The 18782-nt window shown below is 48.6% G+C and overlaps 1 protein-coding gene across 1 annotated transcript in view; it reads right to left on the reverse strand.

Moving 5' to 3' along the window:
* Window positions 1–200: 200 nt before the first annotated feature.
* The window catches only part of LOC146194794 (uncharacterized), a 95518-nt gene continuing 76936 nt past the window's right edge, over window positions 201–18782 (reverse strand). The window contains exons 5-6 of the mRNA XM_084597545.1: window positions 785–881; window positions 201–494 (exon numbers count right to left, since the gene is read on the reverse strand). Of these exons, the coding sequence (XP_084453671.1) occupies window positions 815–881 (67 nt within the window). The 3' untranslated portion in view covers window positions 201–494; window positions 785–814. The remainder of the gene's footprint in view (window positions 495–784; window positions 882–18782) is intronic.

Raw genomic sequence — 18782 nt, forward strand, 5'->3', positions numbered from 1 at the left:
CCAAGGAATCCCATTATTGTTTAATTTGTTTTTTATCAATATTTTTTTATTCGATGGGTGTAACGGCACAGAGGCAGCTAAGGCCATTATGCGCCAAACACAGGGTTGTTTGTTTTTGTGCAGGTATTTTACATGCAGCTAATAATATATATATATACAGCATCCTGAAAGTATACATGCATTCACACAAAAAAGCCATTATTGTTCATGTCATAGATATTTATTAGGTGCGCATGTGGTACGTAGTAAAAAACTATAAGCAGAATTATTTCAGACTTCCAGGACTTCACCTCTGGTTACGTCCATTGACAAGGTGTCGGCAAATTCCAGGTTGTAGGAAGACACCGCAATAAAGGCAGCTTCAGGTATCTGCCAAGCCAGCATCTCTAGCATGCGCCTTTCGCTCTCGTTTATAAGGACAGCAGCTTTCAGCAGCCCTTCCCGATGCATGCTCGAGCAGCTTGCATGTCACCATCTTCCTTTCGTACACACATCTGCAAGCGAAAACAAAAATAAGCGACAATACTATGCAGAACTGTTTTTTTAGTGCAGCTTTGGCAAACTTTTCATGCCACTGTAAAAAAGTCAGTGTGCTGAAATTGGAATTCATGGAGAATGCATATTTTCTGTTTGGTGTAATAGAGTTCAAGCAAAAGCTTTTTTTACTCTTACATAAAGAGCAGATAAGCACATTCTGTTAATCCTAATTATCAGGTGCCAATGACTGACAAGATGATTAATTTCCAGTTAATACGCCGCACTGTATAAAAAATAGATATCTTACCGCTCTTCCAGCACAGCCTTGCATGCAGCGTCAACCGAAGCAGCCCAAAAGGGATTTACACGCAAAAGTCCGTCCTAGTAATCCCGAGTCTTTCCTCCTGCAAGGTAGTATAGCAACATGGGAGAAAAATAACGCAACAAAGGCTCCCAAAAACCTACTCCGTTAGGAACATATATCTTAAAATAAAGGGTCAGTGGTACGCACACTGAGCTGCAGACTGTTCCGCGAGACGGGACGATGCATGTCGTGGTTCTACTGTTTATTCTCCGAATGCGAGCGGAAGCAGACAAGCTGCGAGGCGCACACCTGTGCTGCTAGAGAGGAGGGAAGAGCGAAGAGACAGCGCGCCGGCGCCAGTCGTGCTAGCGCGGCAGCGCTGTCTGCATGGTTTCATATGACATCGCAAGTTGGAATTCCGCCGGGGTTCAATAGACGCTGCTCAGGCGTGGGAATAAAGAATGCGTACGCTGCCATGGCGAAGGCTGTCGCCGCTGCGTCGCAAAAAGCCGCCTGTCTAACACTGCTAGAAAGAACGTACCGTCTTTGCCAAAAGTAACCAAGCTGCCCGATTTGCTTCTTAGCCCTCTAGTTAAGCGTTTTAAAGAACATGTCAACTTATTATTTACCTGTGCGGTAAAAAGGCCCATCACTCTAATCTCTTTACGACCTTTTTTTCCCCTTTTTAAATAGATCAAGGGCTCGAAACACGGTAGAAAAGTATACCCAGCCGCCAGGTTACTTTGACTGCTAAACTGTTACTAAACTGTTGGAGCGAACGAACGTAATTTCTAGATTGAAATATCCTCGGTCTGGTTCCAATGGGTTTGATAATATTCCTATAAAGCATGGAGAACCTTCCCAGAATACTGCATAGGAACAAGCATTTAAAGCGTGATGTTAAGTCGACATTGCAAAAATATTCAAACGCATGTCATGAGAGTTAAACACGCGCTTATACAGCTTTCGGACAAAAATAATTTCCTTGATGAGCAGCATGACCAGTGTTACGTTTCTCCACCGACAAGTGGGACAGCTGACGCGGCCACCGCATAACAACAGGCAGAACCGCGAGCGGATCGGCTTCGGCGCCGTTCATCGGCCACCCAACGCTTCCTCCCGCGGGCAAGTCTCGACGTGATCCTGCCACGCGCCAAATGTGTGTGCGTGCGTGTGTGTGCAAACGCCGGCCAAGCCTGGAGCTCGTGAGAGAGTGTGTCGCCCTCGCCCGTCTGCAGGAGGTGGAGGAGATGCGGTCGGACCATCTGCGATTGAGTCATCCCGTCGTGTCCAAACGTGTTTGGCTCTCCATTTCCTGTGAGGGCTTTCCCTTTCCCTGTGGACTGGCAAGCCTATAAAAAGCAGCAGCCGACTCCGCTGAGACAGAGACTACTTTGACGCGCCGTTGAGACGACGCTAGACACCAGCAGTGTGTGAGTGTCTGTATTCTCTCCGGGTCAGCTTCTCTGCCCGTTCCTTCATGATGTTGTAGTAAAGGTTGTTTCGTTAGAAGACGCCTTGTCTTTTCTGGGACCGTTGAGGCCGTCCGCCGTCCACGGAGCCGCCAAGCCAACGCTACCGAGGGGCGCGCAAGCCCGAGCCGCACGTAATAACTGGTGGCAGCGGTGGGATGACCAAGCCGTAACCCTGGTCGGAGGGACGAGTCAGATGAGCCAGGCGACACCATCGTCCAACAACTGGTGAACAGCGAAAGGACGAGGACGACCAAGCAGTGACCGTGGTCGGTGAAACGAGCCAGGCCTGACCGAGGTGCAACATCTGGTGGGAAGAGCGGAGATGTCCCAGGCGTGACCCGTGAAACAAGCAGCTCAGCGGAAAGCCGGGAGCAGTGCATCGAGCCCTGTGTGATGACTGGTTACCTGCAGCGGAACGACTGCGTTGGATTCTTGGCTGCGAGGTTTGGTGAGTGCGGGACTTTCTTCTACTGAGTTTTGCCAGGCTTTTGTTAAGTAGAGAACAGAGCTGGTAATTGTGTTGTCGTTGTTGCTGGGTTAATTGCAGCAAGGCAATAGTGGGCAGTAGAGAAGGCAGCACTCGGAACAGCCATGGGTTTGGATTTGAAGTCGTTGCGCAAACCAAAATTGCTGGAGCTTGCGGAGGAGTTGGGTCTGGATTTGTCAGACAAACTCAGAAAACCAGAAGTGTTAAAGGCTATTCTTGCGTTGGAAGCTGAAGATGACGAGCTTTCGGAATGCTTTGAGATCAATGACGAACGTAAAGAGGAACGTGAACGTAAGGAAAGGCAAGAGAAAGAGGAGCGAGACCGTCAATTCGCTATGGAAATGAAACGTCTAGAAATAAACGCGGGACGCACTGGTAATGCAAGTTGGGCTCACGGTGCAGGAGAACGGGAATCGTTCAAAATGAGTGACCTAATGCGGCCGTTTAAGCTTGGAGGGGACATTGGTTTGTTCCTGGTTAACTTCGAGCGAACGTGCGCGAAGCAAGGGTTTTCTCGGGAAACATGGCCACAGCGCTTGCTCACTTTGTTACCCGGTGAGGCGGCCGACGTTTGACAAAAGAGGAAGCAGAGGATTACGGAAAAGTGAAATCGAGTCTGTTAAAAAAGTACAGGCTGTCAGCAGAAGCATTCCGTCGGAATTTTCGGGAGAATGAGAAAAGCAAAAGTGAGTCGTATACGGAGTTTGCCTAAAAGCTTATGTCAAACATGTATGAGTGGCTCAAAGAAGAAAAAGCGTATGCTAACCATGATAAGGTTCTGCAGTGTTTCGGTCTGGAACAGTTTTACAGTCGGTTACCCGGGAACGTGCGGTACTGGGTCATGGATAGGCCAGATGTCAGCACGATGGATAGAGCCGCCGAGCTAGCTGAAGAGTTTGCGATGAGTCGGGCTCGTGGAGCTAAGGACGGTCAACAGGGGGAATTCGGCTCTAATCTTGAGAGGCCGAAGTTCAAGCCCTTTAGAGCCAGAGAGAATAAACGTGGTGCGGATGCGAGTGAAGGCAGTCCGGCCGAACATAAAGCGACGGTGATAACCGAAGCCGAACGGAAAAAGAGGTTCGAGGCAAGGCAATCGCGCGTCTGTTATACGTGCCAGAAGCCTGGTCATTTTTGCACAGTGTCCAGAGACAAAACCAAAGATCGTGTTTTTGTCAGTGTGCCGAAGTGACGAGAACATGAAGCTTCTCGAACCGTACACTCGAGACCTCCTCGTGAACGGGAAACAATGTCGAGTGCTTCGCGATTCTGCGGCTACCATGGATGTGGTTCACCCCTCTTGCGTAGAACCAGAGATGTTCACCGGCGAGTGCGCGTGGATCACACAGGCCGTGGAAGCTCGCAGCGTGCGTTTGCCAATAGCCAAAGTGCTTATTGAGGGACCTTTCGGGGCACTTGAGACAGAAGCGGTGGTGTCATCTGTACTTCCTCTTCAGTACCCGTACCTATTTTCAAACAAGTCCGATCACCTCTAGTGCAAAAATGGGCTTGTATTTGGAGAGGGTAGCGTACAGGCCTTGACCAGATCTAGAGCTCGGGAGCCTGCTGCAAAGGCGGTAGTACCGGAGAGGTGGTCAAGCAATGAGAAACGGTCGAAGGCACAGCACGCTGAGATTAAGACCACGTACGCCGTAGACACAAGTGAGCCTGAAAAGTCAAAGGTACCAGAGAGTGACCTGCAGCTTGGGGAAGCGGCCGAGCAACATGACCGCAGTAGCGAGCCGACCGAGCCTCGAACAGAAGTGCATCGTGTTACCTTGGTCGAGCCACTAGCTTAGAAGGTTAGCGCCGGCTCCAACGGCGGGCAATCCGCAGGGACGCTGTCCAGCGAGGTGAACTGCATGCCGACCCAAGTAGCTGTAGGAGATACAGTTCCATCAAATGAGTGTGGGGAACTGGTAGTAACTGAACCGCCTCTCGAGTCGAAAGCAGAAGCTTGTGTAGAGCGCGACGCAGATGGAAATGAGCTAGAAAATGAGAAAATTTCGGTTTGCGAAATCAGCTGTGTCGTAGAGCAGGGCGCGCAGAAAAACGAAGTGCCGATCAGAGAAACTGCGCAGCCCGCGAGTTGTGATCAGCCAGGGCAAACCGACGAGGAGTGCGCGTACGCTGTAAAGAGCGAGACTTGCGAAGGCGACAGCGAGCGACCAGAGCAGAGTCAGAATCGTTCGTGCCCCAATACCACGCTAGGTTGTATTCGCGAAAGCAACCCCAGTGCGAACGCGGACATGGCACACATGGCCCTCACACAGTCCGAAGCGCCCCAGCTGTCGAAGGAGCCTGATCGTGCACCGGTTAGCTCTGAGCGAGGCGACGCACTGAGTGGCGAGCCGCCAGAACAAATGCCTCGAAGGGGGACTGACGTCAGCCGTTGTTGTCGTTCGGACTTGACTGAAAGTGAGTCATGCGCTGCTGGCCGCGAATCAGACGCGGCGCCGCACTTTGACGACACCGGTGCCCTACTAGCTCCGGTTACCGCTAGAAAATTGACCGCTAGCTTGACAGAGATGGCTCAGAAAGAAATCAGAAGGCTAGTATTCCAGTGCTGCCGACGAAAAACGCGGAAGGGCAGGCACGAGAAAGAATGCTATCATAGTAAGGAGAGCAAACTCAAACGATTGCGAAAAGAAAGCAGAAAGCCTGTATTTCATTGCTGCCGTAGAAAAAAACGGAAAGGCAGGCGTGAGAAAGAATGGAGCAAGTTGAGGCTATCGCGAAAAAGAAAGCGACTATCCCAAAGGCACAAATGCGCCCGTGCCGAGAAAATGCGTGACTGGTGCGCAAAGCGTAAGGACAGGGATAGGTTGTTTAGAAAAGTGAGCGACTCACGCTCATGCATTTCTTTGCACAGAAACAGGAAGGTACGGTTGTTCCGTGAAACGGACAGCCGAAGCTTTAGTGAAAAGGGTGATCTCAACGGTAACGCCGATGGCTTTAGTCGGAGCCGATAATATGAGAAGATGCCTCAGTTTTCACTTGGTGTTTTTCTTCCTGACATAGGATTTTGAACATATTGTATTGTATTATTTTTGTTTGAGAATGGTGTTTTTGAAAGCGCAATTTTCAAATTTGTAGACGCGTTCCAAGTGCTGCTGAGCTGCCCTTTAATATAGATGGGGGCATAAGAGGGAAATAGTCTGGCATAACTTAGTGAAGTTTGTGCCGTGCTTGCTGGCTGAACGGTTGAGGTTTTAGCGTGGTTGTGACGTTGTGGGTTGTCAGAAATCTCTCCTGAAGACAAGTTGCACACTGCCTTGGAAACCAGGACTTGCCGAGGACTTCTTCAGGCTAACTGGCTCAAGAGAAACAGAGTCGGACGACCCCGGCTAGCAGCAACATCCCGATCCCTCCTGACAGCGGATGCAGTCCCTTGCCCTTCGGGATCTCCCTTCCCCGGCGGGGCAGTCTGTTACGTTTCTTCACCGACAAGTGGGACAGCTGACGCGGCCACCGCATAACAACAGGCAGAACCGCGAGCGGATCGGCTTCGGCGCCGTTCATCGGCCACCCAACGCTTCCTCCCGCGGGCAAGTCTCGACGTGATCCTGCCACGCGCCAAATGTGTGTGCGTGCGTGTGTGTGCAAACGCCGGCCAAGCCTGGAGCTCGTGAGAGAGTGTGTCGCCCTCGCCCGTCTGCAGGAGGTGGAGGAGATGCGGTCGGACCATCTGCGATTGAGTCATCCCGTCGTGTCCAAACGTGTTTGGCTCTCCATTTCCTGTGAGGGCTTTCCCTTTCCCTGTGGACTGGCAAGCCTATAAAAAGCAGCAGCCGACTCCGCTGAGACAGAGACTACTTTGACGCGCCGTTGAGACGACGCTAGACACCAGCAGTGTGTGAGTGTCTGTATTCTCTCCGGGTCAGCTTCTCTGCCCGTTCCTTCATGATGTTGTAGTAAAGGTTGTTTCGTTAGAAGACGCCTTGTCTTTTCTGGGACCGTTGAGGCCGTCCGCCGTCCACGGAGCCGCCAAGCCAACGCTACCGAGGGGCGCGCAAGCCCGAGCCGCACGTAATAACTGGTGGCAGCGGTGGGATGACCAAGCCGTAACCCTGGTCGGAGGGACGAGTCAGATGAGCCAGGCGACACCATCGTCCAACAACTGGTGAACAGCGAAAGGACGAGGACGACCAAGCAGTGACCGTGGTCGGTGAAACGAGCCAGGCCTGACCGAGGTGCAACATCTGGTGGGAAGAGCGGAGATGTCCCAGGCGTGACCCGTGAAACAAGCAGCTCAGCGGAAAGCCGGGAGCAGTGCATCGAGCCCTGTGTGATGACTGGTTACCTGCAGCGGAACGACTGCGTTGGATTCTTGGCTGCGAGGTTTGGTGAGTGCGGGACTTTCTTCTACTGAGTTTTGCCAGGCTTTTGTTAAGTAGAGAACAGAGCTGGTAATTGTGTTGTCGTTGTTGCTGGGTTAATTGCAGCAAGGCAATAGTGGGCAGTAGAGAAGGCAGCACTCGGAACAGCCATGGGTTTGGATTTGAAGTCGTTGCGCAAACCAAAATTGCTGGAGCTTGCGGAGGAGTTGGGTCTGGATTTGTCAGACAAACTCAGAAAACCAGAAGTGTTAAAGGCTATTCTTGCGTTGGAAGCTGAAGATGACGAGCTTTCGGAATGCTTTGAGATCAATGACGAACGTAAAGAGGAACGTGAACGTAAGGAAAGGCAAGAGAAAGAGGAGCGAGACCGTCAATTCGCTATGGAAATGAAACGTCTAGAAATAAACGCGGGACGCACTGGTAATGCAAGTTGGGCTCACGGTGCAGGAGAACGGGAATCGTTCAAAATGAGTGACCTAATGCGGCCGTTTAAGCTTGGAGGGGACATTGGTTTGTTCCTGGTTAACTTCGAGCGAACGTGCGCGAAGCAAGGGTTTTCTCGGGAAACATGGCCACAGCGCTTGCTCACTTTGTTACCCGGTGAGGCGGCCGACGTTTGACAAAAGAGGAAGCAGAGGATTACGGAAAAGTGAAATCGAGTCTGTTAAAAAAGTACAGGCTGTCAGCAGAAGCATTCCGTCGGAATTTTCGGGAGAATGAGAAAAGCAAAAGTGAGTCGTATACGGAGTTTGCCTAAAAGCTTATGTCAAACATGTATGAGTGGCTCAAAGAAGAAAAAGCGTATGCTAACCATGATAAGGTTCTGCAGTGTTTCGGTCTGGAACAGTTTTACAGTCGGTTACCCGGGAACGTGCGGTACTGGGTCATGGATAGGCCAGATGTCAGCACGATGGATAGAGCCGCCGAGCTAGCTGAAGAGTTTGCGATGAGTCGGGCTCGTGGAGCTAAGGACGGTCAACAGGGGGAATTCGGCTCTAATCTTGAGAGGCCGAAGTTCAAGCCCTTTAGAGCCAGAGAGAATAAACGTGGTGCGGATGCGAGTGAAGGCAGTCCGGCCGAACATAAAGCGACGGTGATAACCGAAGCCGAACGGAAAAAGAGGTTCGAGGCAAGGCAATCGCGCGTCTGTTATACGTGCCAGAAGCCTGGTCATTTTTGCACAGTGTCCAGAGACAAAACCAAAGATCGTGTTTTTGTCAGTGTGCCGAAGTGACGAGAACATGAAGCTTCTCGAACCGTACACTCGAGACCTCCTCGTGAACGGGAAACAATGTCGAGTGCTTCGCGATTCTGCGGCTACCATGGATGTGGTTCACCCCTCTTGCGTAGAACCAGAGATGTTCACCGGCGAGTGCGCGTGGATCACACAGGCCGTGGAAGCTCGCAGCGTGCGTTTGCCAATAGCCAAAGTGCTTATTGAGGGACCTTTCGGGGCACTTGAGACAGAAGCGGTGGTGTCATCTGTACTTCCTCTTCAGTACCCGTACCTATTTTCAAACAAGTCCGATCACCTCTAGTGCAAAAATGGGCTTGTATTTGGAGAGGGTAGCGTACAGGCCTTGACCAGATCTAGAGCTCGGGAGCCTGCTGCAAAGGCGGTAGTACCGGAGAGGTGGTCAAGCAATGAGAAACGGTCGAAGGCACAGCACGCTGAGATTAAGACCACGTACGCCGTAGACACAAGTGAGCCTGAAAAGTCAAAGGTACCAGAGAGTGACCTGCAGCTTGGGGAAGCGGCCGAGCAACATGACCGCAGTAGCGAGCCGACCGAGCCTCGAACAGAAGTGCATCGTGTTACCTTGGTCGAGCCACTAGCTTAGAAGGTTAGCGCCGGCTCCAACGGCGGGCAATCCGCAGGGACGCTGTCCAGCGAGGTGAACTGCATGCCGACCCAAGTAGCTGTAGGAGATACAGTTCCATCAAATGAGTGTGGGGAACTGGTAGTAACTGAACCGCCTCTCGAGTCGAAAGCAGAAGCTTGTGTAGAGCGCGACGCAGATGGAAATGAGCTAGAAAATGAGAAAATTTCGGTTTGCGAAATCAGCTGTGTCGTAGAGCAGGGCGCGCAGAAAAACGAAGTGCCGATCAGAGAAACTGCGCAGCCCGCGAGTTGTGATCAGCCAGGGCAAACCGACGAGGAGTGCGCGTACGCTGTAAAGAGCGAGACTTGCGAAGGCGACAGCGAGCGACCAGAGCAGAGTCAGAATCGTTCGTGCCCCAATACCACGCTAGGTTGTATTCGCGAAAGCAACCCCAGTGCGAACGCGGACATGGCACACATGGCCCTCACACAGTCCGAAGCGCCCCAGCTGTCGAAGGAGCCTGATCGTGCACCGGTTAGCTCTGAGCGAGGCGACGCACTGAGTGGCGAGCCGCCAGAACAAATGCCTCGAAGGGGGACTGACGTCAGCCGTTGTTGTCGTTCGGACTTGACTGAAAGTGAGTCATGCGCTGCTGGCCGCGAATCAGACGCGGCGCCGCACTTTGACGACACCGGTGCCCTACTAGCTCCGGTTACCGCTAGAAAATTGACCGCTAGCTTGACAGAGATGGCTCAGAAAGAAATCAGAAGGCTAGTATTCCAGTGCTGCCGACGAAAAACGCGGAAGGGCAGGCACGAGAAAGAATGCTATCATAGTAAGGAGAGCAAACTCAAACGATTGCGAAAAGAAAGCAGAAAGCCTGTATTTCATTGCTGCCGTAGAAAAAAACGGAAAGGCAGGCGTGAGAAAGAATGGAGCAAGTTGAGGCTATCGCGAAAAAGAAAGCGACTATCCCAAAGGCACAAATGCGCCCGTGCCGAGAAAATGCGTGACTGGTGCGCAAAGCGTAAGGACAGGGATAGGTTGTTTAGAAAAGTGAGCGACTCACGCTCATGCATTTCTTTGCACAGAAACAGGAAGGTACGGTTGTTCCGTGAAACGGACAGCCGAAGCTTTAGTGAAAAGGGTGATCTCAACGGTAACGCCGATGGCTTTAGTCGGAGCCGATAATATGAGAAGATGCCTCAGTTTTCACTTGGTGTTTTTCTTCCTGACATAGGATTTTGAACATATTGTATTGTATTATTTTTGTTTGAGAATGGTGTTTTTGAAAGCGCAATTTTCAAATTTGTAGACGCGTTCCAAGTGCTGCTGAGCTGCCCTTTAATATAGATGGGGGCATAAGAGGGAAATAGTCTGGCATAACTTAGTGAAGTTTGTGCCGTGCTTGCTGGCTGAACGGTTGAGGTTTTAGCGTGGTTGTGACGTTGTGGGTTGTCAGAAATCTCTCCTGAAGACAAGTTGCACACTGCCTTGGAAACCAGGACTTGCCGAGGACTTCTTCAGGCTAACTGGCTCAAGAGAAACAGAGTCGGACGACCCCGGCTAGCAGCAACATCCCGATCCCTCCTGACAGCGGATGCAGTCCCTTGCCCTTCGGGATCTCCCTTCCCCGGCGGGGCAGTCTGTTACGTTTCTTCACCGACAAGTGGGACAGCTGACGCGGCCACCGCATAGCAACAGGCAGAACCGCGAGCGGATCGGCCATTTCGGCGCCGTTCATCGGCCACCCAACGCTTTCTCCCGCGGGCAAGTCTTGACGTGCTCCTGCCACGCGCCAAATGTGTGTGCGTGCGTGTGTGTGCAAACGCCGGCCAAGCCTGGAGCTCGTGAGAGAGTGTGTCGCCCTCGCCCGTCTGCAGGAGGTGGAGGAGATGCGGTCGGACCATCTGCGATTGAGTCATCCCGTCGTGTCCAAACGTGTTTGGCTCTCCATTTCCTGTGAGGGCTTTCCCTTTCCCTGTGGACTGGCAAGCCTATAAAAAGCAGCGGCCGACTCCGCTGAGACAGAGACTACTTTGACGCGCCGTTGAGACGACGCTAGACACCAGCAGTGTGAGAGTGTCTGTATTCTCTCTCGGTCAGCTTCTCTGCCTGTTCCTTCATGATGTTGTAGAAAGGTTGTTTCGTTAGAAGACGCCTTGTCTTTGCTGGGACCGTTGAGGCCGTCCGCCGTCCACGGAGCCGCCAAGCCAACGCTACCGAGGGGCGCGCAAGCCCGAGCCGCACGTAATACCAGACAACAATAACTTTTGTGACAAATATTTCGTATAATGAGCACGCATTCTTGTTTTTTTTTTTTTGTTTCTGTAAAACAAAAAACTCATTGACACTTATTTCTAGTGTCCAATTGTGGGGATTCTATGCTTCAATCTTCTTCAATATTTTCTCTTTTAAGTCATTACCAGGAAATCTTAAGTGCCAACTAGTTAACAGCTGCCACAGCAAATACACAACTTGTAGTAAAAAGTTGGCAGCATGCAATGCTCTTGAATTTAAATACACTTCATTCCAGAACATCTGCGAAAGCTAGATTTTTTTCTCTGCCAGGCGAAAGTAGAGAACGTATAGAAAACAATGCTTCTATTTTTTTATACGGGGGAATCTACCTTTTGACTATGAGCTATGCTGCATCAACAGCCTAAAAGGGTTTGTTCATCATTCGTCTCTTGCTGAAACACTCAAAGCAGAGCACGCCGGCATACAGGAATCAAGTGCAAGTTTATGGCTGATGTAAATTACAACTCAAAATATGGTGCAGCTAGCGGAATACAGTCGGTGCTGGCGCCTCGTTCAGGAGTCAGCTAGCGTACGTGACGAAATAGTGCAGCATTTGTCTTCACTAGCACAATCTCTTCAACCTCTGTTTTCCAGCATTTGATCTTTTCTTTCCCCACGAAAATGAAAATGTGCATAAATTAAGCATTTATGTGTCTATTTCCAGTCATGGAGAAAAGGTTTCAGGATTTGGATCTAAAACCTCATCGCTACGAATTAAGCTGGCCTGGCAGCCTATAGTATATGTAGTTTTGAAGGTGCTATGTCTTATTGGCCTACTTCAGATTGCAGAAGTGTATATGCTTGTATACTGCGCCGTATTGTGATTCTATATATAGGCAGCGGCCGTTGTCAGCTTAAAAAAAGTGTGCATCTGTTTTGTTGCGATTTTATCGAGGAGGGCGAGGAAGTATTTTTAAAATTTTGACGTATGAGTGGCCTCACGTACGCATCACGCTAAAGACGTATAAAAGGAATGGTAGGGGCTGTAACTGCTGCGCGTTCCACCTCTGTACTAAGCTTCTTCACAGTTGAGAACCGCGCAGCAGTCGGGCATTTCTAAGCGCTTCGTAGACAGCATAAGCCACGCGTCCGACTCGACGGCAACATTGCACGAAGCATACCCTAGCTGCTTGCATGCGTAGTGCCACCCAATCATTCATTGCGGGGCTTTCTAAATGTTTTGGCTAAAGAATCTCTGCGTTTATCTGATGGCATGGGTTTGTCAAGAAAATGAAGCCTTGCGCCGGCAGGGGTTAAGCCACTGCAACAATGGGGAGGACCCCATACCAACAGTGCCCTTACCGCTTAAGCCATTTTCGTGAATAAATGTTCTCTACTACAGTTACGATATTGTTGACGATGTATAAACCATACTTGAAAGCCATCGCGAAGGACACGACAGTATTGTTCGGAACGTTAAAAATATATCAGGATATACAGGTTGAGAATTGATAGTTAATATCTGCAAGCCAATTCCGGCCAACACATGTCATGTTATGTGCAGTGCTTTTCCAGCCGTCAAAACTCAATGGACAATATCGACCATTATAACCCAGTCATATTCATTGTTGTAAAGTCCCCAAAACTGGCGGGGCCACATCGACCACTGTATGCCAAACGGTATTCAAACAAAAATCCGCTAACACCTCATCGCTAAATATTAGCGATGAGGTGTTAGCGGGTTTTTGTCATGTCGGAGGTTAATAGGTTTGTTAGTTGTGTTGAAGTGTTCAATCCTCACTTTGCGCACGCGCACTGTTTCTAAAAGGGCACCGCGGTGGTTTTCACGTGTCTCGTCTTGATTTTATCTGGGTTGGTTCCTATATAACTACACCTTTCTACAAATAAAAATTCAGTTGTTAGAAAGCGCTTGTGTCGTCTCCTGCTCCTTTTAGTCTTGTGTTTTCGCGCTGCTTTAAGATGAATCCAATCCACCTCGCCCGGTTTTCTATACTTGTGAAGTATACATTGATGGGAAGCCGCTAAGACCAGTGGGATAACATTAACAAATTTATGCCAAGATATGTTAAATGTCAACAAGCCAGCTATACTGGCAGGACAATATTTACCATTGTATGCCATCATCGACCATTACATCTGCAGATATACACAATGTTGGGAAGCCATCACGATTGGCAGGGGGATATTGATCAATGTATGCCAAGATATATTCGATGTTAACAAGCCGCTAATACTGGCTGGACAATATTTACCAATGCATGCCATGATATGTTCAATGTCAGCCAGTATCCACCACTCATTGGGCAATATCGGCCACTGGAACTCAAGATTTACAATGTTGGCAAGCCACTAAGACTGTCGGGATGATATTGACCAATGAAGGCCAAGCTATATTCAATGTTGACAAGCCATATATACTGGCAGGAAAATATTTACGAATGTATACCATGATTCGCGAATTATGGGCAAGACATTGCCGATGGCTGGGTAATATTGGCCATCATATATCAGAAAGGGGACTCTAAGGACCTTAAAAATTACAGACCAATCAGCTTACTGTCTGTTACGTATAAGGTATTTACTAAGGTAATCACTAATAGAATCAGGACAACCTTAGACTGCAATCAAGCAAAGGATCAAGCAGGGTTTCGGAAACGGTACTCTACTATCGATCATATCCATACCATCAATCAGGTGATAGAAAAATGCTCGGAATATAGCCAGCCCTTATACATAGCATTCATTGATTACGAAAAAGCATTTGACTCAGTTGAAACCTCGGCGGTGATGCAGGCATTGCGAAATCAGGGGGTAGACGAGCCGTATGTGAAAGTGCTGGAAGATATATATAGTGGCTGCACAGCAATCATAGTTCTGCATAAAGAAAGTAACAAAATTCCCATAAAGAAAGGTGTTAGGCAAGGAGACACAATCTCCCCAGTACTATTCACAGCTTGTTTAGAGGAAGTATTCAGAGACTTGGAATGGGAGCAGTTAGGGATAAGGGTAGATGGAGAATACCTCAGTAATCTGCGATTTGCTGATGACATTGCCTTGCTAAGCAACTCGGGGGATGAACTGCAAATAATGATTGATGACCTAGACAGAAAAAGTAGAAAGGTAGGCTTGAAAATCAATATGCAGAAGACTAAGGTAATGTTCAACAGCCTCGGGAAGGAACAGCAGTTTACATTAGGTAGCGAAATACTGGAAGTAGTAGGCGAATATGTCTACTTAGGACAGGTAGTAACCGCAGATCCGGGCCATGAAAAGGAAATAACAAGAAGAATAAGATTGGGATGGAGCGCATTTGGCAAGCACTCGCAGATTATGACTAGCAGCTTACCGGTATCGCTCAAGAGGAAAGTATACAACAGTCGCATCTTGCCTGTACTCACCTATGGGGCTGAAACGTGGAGGCTAACCAAGAGAGTTCTACTTAAGTTGAGGACAACCCAGAGGGCTATGGAACGAAAAATGGTAGGGGTAACATTAAGAGATAGAAAGCGTGCAGAGTGGGTCAGAGAAATAACTCAAGTTACCGACATTCTAGTGGAAATTAAGAAGAAGAAATGGACATGGGCAGAACATGTAGTGCGAAGAGAGGATAACCGATGGTCGCTGAGGGTAACAAACTGAATTCCAAGGGAAGGAAAGCGTAGCAGGGGGCGGCAGAAAGTTAGGTGGGCGGATGAGATTAAGAAGTTCGCAGGGGACAAGTGGATGCAGCTAGCACAGAACCGGGATAAGTGGAGAAATATGGGAGAGGCCTTCGTCCTGCAGTGGGTATAATCAGGCTGGTGATGATGATGATGATTATGATGATGATGATGATATCATTGTGTATACAATGTTGGCAAGCAATTCTATATGCAAGGTCATTATTGCCCGTTGATAGCCCATGAATGTCAATCATGGGGGGAAAATGTAAATCACTGGCCCAAGAGTGGTCGATATTAATGCATGGCTGTACCATTATTGGTAGCGCATTGGCAACACTGGGCCACTAGTGAACCAGATGTCACCAATTTCCAATATCGGGCCGGTCGCATGTGCTACCTGGGTATACCTTCTACACTCTCATTTTTGTTACGAATGCATGACCTCCTTCGGCAAGGAGGGCTCTTTAATATAATTATTCATCTGTTATTTACTGCTAAATTAGTTCGTACAAAAGAACCACAAAAAGCTCTACGTCATTCTGAACGCACAGAACGATCACATATTACATTAAAAAAAGACGCTGAAAAGAATATTCACCAAAAAGAAAGGCTCTGAAATAAAAAAGTGAAAACTGAGGGCTGGGTCCATATTCAGGGCTTGTATAGTTTTCAGAAGTGTCACTATCTCCCTGACCTCGAGTCACCTGATTGGTGAGGATGCTCGAATCGGAAGTGACTAGCACTCTTGGTTAAAGTATTTCCACCAATCAGACAACTCGAGGTAAAGGAGATAGTGACACTTCTCAAAGCGACATAAGCACACAATATGGATCCTGAAAAGCCAAGCTACTAGTTAGGAGGGCCATAGTGGAAAGCTTCAAAAATAATTTCGGATACTCGACGTCCTTAATACAATCCGTATCCACTGTGGCCCACCGGTGCGTCATCTGTTCGTTCCCTCAGATATGACACCGGTGGTCACACTTCCCTTACAGTGTCAACAACTTGCTGAAAAGTGGTGCAAGTGAGACATTCGTACTTCGTGCAGCTTATCCGAAAATACACTCTACTGAAGAAGTCATCGCTTGAATCACTTTGCCCCGTGAAAATTGCCAGTGCCTGGGTCAGCATTTTAAAAAAGCACAATTATACATTTTCTCTTCCCCTTTATGCATCTACAGCTTGACGGAAACAGAAAAGGAAAGCAGCAACGGATCAATCACAGATATACAGCGCTACCTGCACCAACTCACTTTTTTTAGTTTTATTTATATATTTATATTGTTATTTATTTTAAGATACAATGGTGACCTCCAGTAGCTAATTAGCCAATCATGTTTTTTTTTGGGGGGGGAGAGGGGGGACAGACTGAACAGAGTGAAAAAGACCAATTATTGAGCTTAGCATTTCCAAACCTTGTGAGTGCCGAGGCGTCTATTGCACATGTGCAAAAGTTTGCACAGAAGGTGCAAGTGTGTAGCTCGACCATTCTTAACACTGGCACCAGATAGCGGCCAGCTTTATGCAGCTATATGCATTACAACTGCGAACGTCATTCACAGACGTCCAAGGTGCTACAATGACTCTCATGCGTTGCAAAAGAAATAGGTATTCACTCGCGTAATGAACCCACCTATCACTGTGGGCTGTGATGGCATTCCACTCTGTCGCAGCCCACAGTGCACTTCTTGGCAGTGCGCCAGGATTCTGCGCAGCGATAACATCATACGTGCGTGTTTTGAAGTTCGCTCAAGCACAATCATCAGCATTGCGTTGTGTATCATCCCATATCTACTCACAGTGATCGCCAACGTCTTCAATCTGACATAGATCGCATTTTAACTTGGTGCAGTAAATGGCTTATGTCTCTTAACGTGAAAAAAACTTATTTACGTTCTTTTCACAGACGTCCCTCTGAACCACCTTTTAAGTACCTAATAGCTAACTCAGAAATTGCAGCTGTAACCCCATATAAATGCCTTGGCATTCGCTTAACACATGATCTTAACTGGACATACCATGTAGCTCAAATTTCTAAAGAAGGAAATCGAGTTCTGGGGTATTTTCGGCGAACACTACGTCTAGCACCGCCATCGTTAAAATCACTAGCCTATGTAACATTTGTACGGCCCAAACTAGAATATGAATGAGCTATTTGGGACAATAATCAACTTAATCTTTCTAACGCGCTAGAAGCAATACAAAAAGGCCCCGCTAGATTCATCTTCTCTGCCTATTCTTATCATGAAAGTGTCACCAAACTAAAATACAATGCTCATCTATCAAATTTAGCTAACCGGCGTAGCATCGCAAGACTATCTCGATTTCATAAATTCTATTATCACCTTTCGCACAAATCTGTTATCATCCCTGCTACCGTACCTCCAGCCACACGATCCACGAAAAGACAACCCATACTCCGCAAGCCCGTACATCTGCGCATCTATATTCGTTTTTCGTGAGCACAGCAAAAGACTGGAATGACATGCCTGCCGACGCCGTGCTCCATACAGACCCATCACTGTTCAAATCATCACTTGAAGCAATATTATGGCCTGAAACCCACTCCCTCATGTAATACCCCTTCAATGGGGCCTTTGAGGTCATAATAAATAAATAAATAAATCTGGTTGCGCAAGCCTAATTTTCAGTTCATTCGGTTTATCACACCCCGATAGAGGCGGACGCCCTCCTCTGCCACAAAATCCTTGGAGCTTGTGATAGCAGCAAATGCCCTTTGAAGCAAACGACGCTAAAAGCCAGGGTAACGATCGTGGCTGATCAGTGCTTTCTTCGATGACTGATGGGTGGAAGGATGAACGACTCTTGCAAAAAGAAAAAAAATATCGAGTTTTTTCTCACCTAATGAACTTAAACTGATACCAATTTTGCTTGAAACAAAGTAGGTTCATATGCGACCAAATATGGCAGTACCGCTCTGTAAATCAGTGCTGCCATGTGTAAAATACTCAATTATGTCGCCACATTTCACGACCACGCAGTAGTGACGACATCAATATCTGCCTTTGCTCTGTGTAACCCAAGGAATGTGATGTGATAATGAATGCAAAATGTGCATATATTTCCCAGTTGCCGTTAAAGGGGTTAGGAATTGTCTAAGATGAGGTAAAGCAAATCGGTTGAGAGATATAGGCACTCCCTCACGAGTCAATTCACCGCAAGAATTTTTCAGCTAGCTTCATTAACACTGGAAATATCGGCGATTAAAAATGGCGCTCCTCCTCTCCGCCCTCAACTCAACACTCGGAGACATAAAAAAACGAAGAAAACTGCTCGGGAACTTCGCTCCGCCCACGAAGCGTCATCGGGTGACGCTCGGTTCTCATACTTCCGGTTGCCGCGCCTGTTTTCCCTGGCGTCGCCCACACGTTCACGGCCTCTGCCTTTTCCGTCCTGTCTGCGTTTGCATAGCTTTCGGCCTTGTCTGGTGTCTTCCTCGGCCGTCAGTTTGTTCAGTTTCTTGACCTCTCGGAATTGTGTGCGACAGCAGCCCGAACGACTCGGGTCGTTCACGAGCGCATACCTGCAGGTGGGTAAGTTGCTGTCCACACACCGGCGGCCGCCGCGGAGGAGCACTTTCCTTCATATCCCTGTCCCATTCAGCACAAATTAGCGTGCACTCCTGCCAAGCACGGCTTTCTACAAGAACGCTTTCTTCTCTCGCGCTACCGGAGTCTAGCTTTGGTACAGTCTTATGCGGTTAGACCAACGGCGGCCGGTGACCCCTCGCGGAGTTGACACGATAGCATCGACTCTGCATGGATGCTGGCAGACAATAGAGCGTGCGAGTGCCCCCGCACAGTAGGTCGTGTTGCAAACATGTCGGCGTCGTTTTTAGCCAGAAGCGCTTTCATTATGGTCGGCAAGAGGCATCTCTTGTGGTGCATAACGAATGAATTGTATACACGTATCACCGGCGAGAGCTCGGACTGAT

This window comes from Amblyomma maculatum, chromosome 3 (assembly GCF_055883805.1).
Source record: "Amblyomma maculatum isolate TAMU_Amacu chromosome 3, ASM5588380v1, whole genome shotgun sequence".
Taxonomy (NCBI): Eukaryota; Metazoa; Arthropoda; class Arachnida; order Ixodida; family Ixodidae; genus Amblyomma; species Amblyomma maculatum.